The sequence below is a fragment of the Alligator sinensis genome, unplaced genomic scaffold (assembly GCF_000455745.1).
Source record: "Alligator sinensis unplaced genomic scaffold, ASM45574v1 scaffold1753_1, whole genome shotgun sequence".
In the NCBI taxonomy this organism is placed as follows: Eukaryota; Metazoa; Chordata; order Crocodylia; family Alligatoridae; genus Alligator; species Alligator sinensis.
The window spans coordinates 5,957-11,580 of NW_005843824.1; the positions used below are offsets into that span (position 1 = coordinate 5,957).

At 55.6% G+C, this 5,624-nt stretch overlaps 1 protein-coding gene across 1 annotated transcript in view; it reads right to left on the minus strand.

Moving 5' to 3' along the window:
* Positions 1–127: 127 nt before the first annotated feature.
* LOC106723416 (zinc finger protein 836-like) overlaps positions 128–5,624 on the minus strand; it is a 24,681-nt gene continuing 19,184 nt past the window's right edge. Inside the window, exon 2 of the mRNA XM_025195774.1 lies at positions 128–3,033. Coding sequence (XP_025051559.1) covers positions 1,757–3,033 — 1,277 coding nt within the window. The 3' untranslated portion in view covers positions 128–1,756. The remainder of the gene's footprint in view (positions 3,034–5,624) is intronic.

A 5,624-nucleotide genomic window follows, 5' to 3' on the forward strand; every position in this document is an offset into this window, starting at 1 on the left:
AGTGTCGGCCCATGTTCATTTGGGCATCAATAAGGACTCCAAGATCCTTTTCTCCCTCTGCACTGACGAGAAGGTAGTTCCCCAGCCTGTAGGTCTGCTGCTGGTTCCTCCTCCCCAGGTTCAACACCTTGCACTTGTCCATATTGAAACCCATCCTGTTCTCATCCACCCACCTCTGTAAGCTGTCGAGATCTAGTTGTAGCCTGCCCCTCTCTTCTAGTGTCCTCAATTCTTCCCACATCTTAGTGTCATGTGAAACTGGACTCTAAACTACCACCTCCAACTTCACTTGCTCAGCAGCCCTTTGGGTCTCTGGAAACTGAACCAAAGGGAGAATTAAAAGGAAAGATTGACTGGCTTTATCCCTCCTCGTGCAATGCCATCATCCATATAGGAATTGTAGCCCAACATGGCTGTAGCTACGGGGGAAGTGGGGTCCTCACATCATCAGCAGGTTCCCAGCTGGACTTTCCCATGTTCCCAGTCAGTTGCTGGAGGTGCTGTGGGAGAGATGCAGCCATTTGGCCTTTCACTTTGCAGAAAGGGAAGCTGGAAACATCCCTACATGGGGCCTGATCCAGTTTGTCTAGCAGGGGCTGTACTAGTAAGGGCTTTGCTAAATGCTCATAGCAAGAGTTTTGTATGCTGACTCCATAGTAGGCCGGTATTATAGCACGTAGCTTCTTGCTCTGTGAGCGTGACCGAACCATGAACCTAGACAGTACAATGTTGTAATACAGGGGAGTGTGGTAAACACCAGGTGTGTTGGATCGTGACTCATCCCCAAATTCCTAGCTTGAGATAACCAAATCCCTAGTTCGAGATGACGTTATTTACTCCAGACTATATAAGCTGTACTTTAACTTACGGGTGGTTCCTCAACTCTGGCGAGGATCCTGACTTGCGCAGAGCCCGGCGCAGGCCATCGCATCCCCGGGATTGAGACACTCCGGGGCCAGGGGAACTATGCGGGGTGGCGGCGGCTGCTGCCTAGAGCTGATGTGAAGTGATCGTCCTCTCTGCTATGACCAGATGCTTTACCGGGACCATCAACATTCATCGTGGGAGATTACAACATGCTGCATTTCATGCAGAGCACGTCCTCATGCTTTCCCCACCCTGGTACAGGTTGCACCTTCTTCACCCTTCCTGCCCCATTTCACCCAGAAAACGGACTCGGCTGCCCCCATGCACGAGGTTCCTTCAAAACCCCCAAGACAGCATCCTTGCTGCACAGCAGGACATGGGATCAATGCCTCGCGTGTGACCAACTCCAGCTCCCCAGGGTTAGCTACAACCCCTGCATTATGGCTGGAAAGGGAAGGGGCTGGGAAACCATAGACATCAGCCCTGGTATGGTTCGAGGCCCTGCTTTATTCCCATCTCACTGCCCTGCAGCATGCTCAGCTCTGGAAAGCTTGGGATCAGGAGGGAGGACAATGCTGGAAGACCAGCCAAGGACAGTCCCTAGGTGTCATGTGCAGCAAGTTGTCCTGGGGAAGACACCTATAGTGAAGGCACTTCTTCAGCATCTGGGCGGGTGCTGCCTGTAGCGTTTCCTGCTCAACCCTCCCCACCAAGCAAATCTTGAGGGGCAGGATCCGTGTCCTTGGGGTCCTGCAGTGCCCTGTAAGGGCCGAAGGCTGGGTGACCCCTTTCTGCACTCCACCAGCATATGGCTACTTGCCTGAATGCAGACACTGTGGGGTACTGAGCCGGTAGGCATCTGCAAGCCCTTCTTGCATTGCTGGCAGGATTATGGATGCTCCTGGGTATGGATGCGCTGGTGCCGGCCTACGTTGGAGGAGTGACTGAAACTGTTCCCACACACAGAGCTCTTCACCCTTGTGTGGACAAGCTGGTGCTGGGCAAGGTGGTCAGATCGGGTGAACCTCTTCCCACACTCAGAGCACTGATGTGGCTTCTCCCCGGTGTGGATGCGCTGGTGTTTGGCCAGGTTGGCAGAGTCGGCGAATCCCTTCCCACACACTGAGCACTGATGCGGCTTCTCCCCAGTGTGAATGAGCTGGTGTTGGGCCAGGTGGCTGGATTTGCTGAATTTCTTCCCGCACTCAGAGCACTGATGCAGCTTCTCCCCAGTGTGGGTATGGTGGTGTTTGGCCAGGGTGGCAGAGTCGGTGAATCTCTTCCCACACTCAGAGCACTGATGTGGCTTCTCTCCGGTGTGGATGCGCTGGTGCTGGGCCAGGTGGCTGGATTGAACGAATCTCTTCCCACACACCGAGCACTGATGTGGCTTCTCCCCTGTGTGGATAAGGCGGTGTCTGGACAGGGTGTCCGAGTGGCTGAATCTCTTCCCACACTCAGAGCACTGATGCGGCTTCTCCCCGGTGTGGATGCGCTGGTGCTGGGCCAGGTGGCTGGATTGAACGAATCTCTTCCCACACACCGAGCACTGATGTGGCTTCTCCCCTGTGTGGATAAGGCGGTGTCTGGACAGGGTGTCCGAGTGGCTGAATCTCTTCCCACACTCAGAGCACTGATGCGGCTTCTCCCCGGTGTGGATATGGTGGTGCTCAGCCATGGAGCTGGATCTCCTGAATCTCTTCCCGCACACTGAGCACTGATGCGGCTTCTCCTCTGTGTGGATGCGCTGGTGCCGGGTCATGGCGTCAGATCTTGTGAAGCTCTTCCCACACACTGAGCACTGATGGGGCTTCTCCTCTGTGTGAATGCGCTGGTGCTGGGCCATGGAGTCGGATCTCCTGAATCTCATCCCACACACCGAGCACTGGTGGGGCTTCTCCCGCATGTGGGTACGGTGGTGGTGAGTCAGGGACCCAGAGTGGGAGAACTTCTTCCCACACTCAGTGCACTCATGTGGCTTTTCCCCGGTGTGGATGTGCTGGTGCCGGGCCAGGGAGTCGGATCTCCTGAATCTCTTCCCACACACACAGCACTGATGTGGTTTCTCCCCTGTGTGGATGCGCCGGTGCTGGGCCAGGGACCCATATTGAGTAAATCTCTTCCCACACACCGAGCACTGATGTGGCTTTTCCCCCGTGTGGGTACTGGCCAAGTGGGAAGGGTAGATAAACCTCTTCCCACACTCAAGACACTGATGTGGTTTGTCCCTGATGTGGATGTGCTGGTGCCTGGCCAGGCTGGAGGAATGGGTAAAGCTTCTCCCACACACTGAGCACTGATGTGGCTTCTCTCCTGTGTGCATGCACTTATGCCTGGTCAGGTCAGAGGGATGCCTGAAGCTCTTTCCACACTCGGTGCACTGGTGTTGCTGCTGCCCGCTCTGCACACACTGGTGCTGGGACAGGTCTTGCTGGCTGGCAAAGCTCTTCCTGCACTCGGTGCAGCGGTGCACCTTCCTGCCCAAATGGATGCGTCGGTGCTGAGCCAGGGAGGAGAAATCGGTGCAGGTCTTACCACATGGGACACAGCGGTACTGATGCTTCTCCCTCTGCACAGGTTGGTGCTTGACCAGGCCTGAGCTGCACGCATAGCCTTCCTCAGGAGGCTGCTGCTCACCTCGGGAAGGCAGCCAGGCACCTCCTGCAAGGGGAAGAAAAACTCCACGTTAGTCCCTGCTTTGCTGGAATGGCTTCATCCTCTAACGGGCTGAGGAGTAGACCAGAGGCATCTGCTTAAAAGAAGAAAGTGGTTCTCTAAGGGCTGCTCTGTCCCACAGCACTGGTGGGTCCAGAGGGAGATGATGCCGAGCCCTCCACCTGACGGGGCCGACATGCTCCAGAAACCAAAGGGCACTGGTGAGACTGCTCTCCAGTGCTCGCCTCGATCTCTGGCAGTGCTGAGAGCAGCGTCTGGCTACAAGGATGAACAGCCTCACGATGACTTTCTGGGCTTTGTCAGCAGGCGTGGGGAGCCCGGCCTTGCACCGGCCCCGCTGCTTCTGTCCTTCACACAAGGGCTGCTTCTGCTTGGTGGAAGAAGCCCATAGTTTTCCTCCCTCATCCCTCCAAGAAATATTTTGTAAAGGGAGGACTTAGAGCAGGGGCTGTCTCTTGGAAAAGCAGCAGGGCTGTGCTTCCAAGGAATGGGCTTAGGACAGGGATGAACCATGGAGGTGTCCTCTGCTGACAAGTCCCAGATGACCTCCAAGTCACTGAAGTCTGCAGCAGGGCAAAGGCCTTGGCATCACCTGCACATGGGCACTGTGCCGAGTCTCATGGCCTGTGACGCTCATGACCCCCAAGATGAAAGAGGAAGGGGAAGAACCTGGTGCAAACCACGGGGGATTCACTTCCCCCACAATGTGAAAGCTCGGGAATCCCACACACCCTGTGGAGCCATTTCATGTAGCCCAAGACCAGGATTCAACACTTTTGGCATTCCCAGTTAACCTGACCAGGAGAAACCAGGGACAGCCCCAGGCTCCCTCCTCTCCAGCAATACAGGCTGCAAAGTGCTTCTGTCAACCATGCAGATGTCCATAAGGGATTGCAAAACCCATCATTGCCTGGGAGAGGGTGATGTATAAGTATGGCTAACTTGGGCTCGGCAATCAAGTCTTACATTGCGGACTGAGGATGGGAATGGAAGGTCCTGGTACCCCAAGGAAACCAGATCTGTGCCTGAAGAACAAGACAATAAACACACAGCTACTTGTCTCCATAGCTTTCACTTCTGGGGAGTGGGAACACCTTCCTGCACACGTCGCAGCATGAGCTACGTGGGGTCAGCCCCTGCAAGGGCAGCACCAGGCAGCTCTGCAGTTTCCAACCCCCGTCACTCGGGGCAAGGAGCATTTCTGGGAAGGGGAGCTGTGGGACTGGATAGTCACAACTCACCTGCAGCCAGGTCCTCCCGCTGTGAGCTTTCCCCTGGCTCCTGCCCAGCACAGCCCCAGAGCTCCCCCTGGCCTTGCTGGAGACGGCAGATTAAATCAGGGGTGGGACCTCGATATCCTGTTTGGGGCACGAGTTAAAGAGGGTTTGTGATTTGGCACTGCATGCAGAATAACCAATCGCAATGCAATCAACTCGTGGATTCCCCTGGGGCCTTGGAGGAAAAAGGAGGGTGGATATTTTGGGTGAAAGGGAAGGCACTGCAGGGAGAAGCCTTCACTACATGATGGTCCGTGTCGCCCGGGTAGTGGAGGGATGGTTGTAGGCAACAAAGCACCAACCAATCGGAGGTATAAAAGGCTATGAAACCAAGTCTCCAGGGATGGGGAGACTTCTTCTGTACAGGACCCTCAAGCAAAAAGTTCAGGCCAAGGATGCAAAGCGGTGTCATGACAGAGCACTCCGGGCAGGTAAAGGAAAGCAGTACAGGTGCACCGATACATGGTCCCGTATCAGATTGGCACCGATATAAACAAAATGATCTATATAGGAAAAATTGTCTTCAAGCGGCCAATAATTTGGCTGATAAAGGGTCAGTGCTGGGCGCAGCCGCAGTGCACATGCAGTGAGGACAGCTGGCAGCATGGAAAGCGGGCAGCTGGTCCGTCTGGTTTGCTAGAAGGGGAGGGGTGGGTGGAAGGGGCATGGCAGGTGGCAGATGAAGGCAGTGATGAAGGCAGTGATGGAAGGAGTGATGCTGGGCCTGGGGCAAGCGCTGCCCAGTCGGAGTGCGGTGAGCAGGGGACAGAGCCGCAGTTTGTCCGGGGGGGCCCCGGGGGGGGG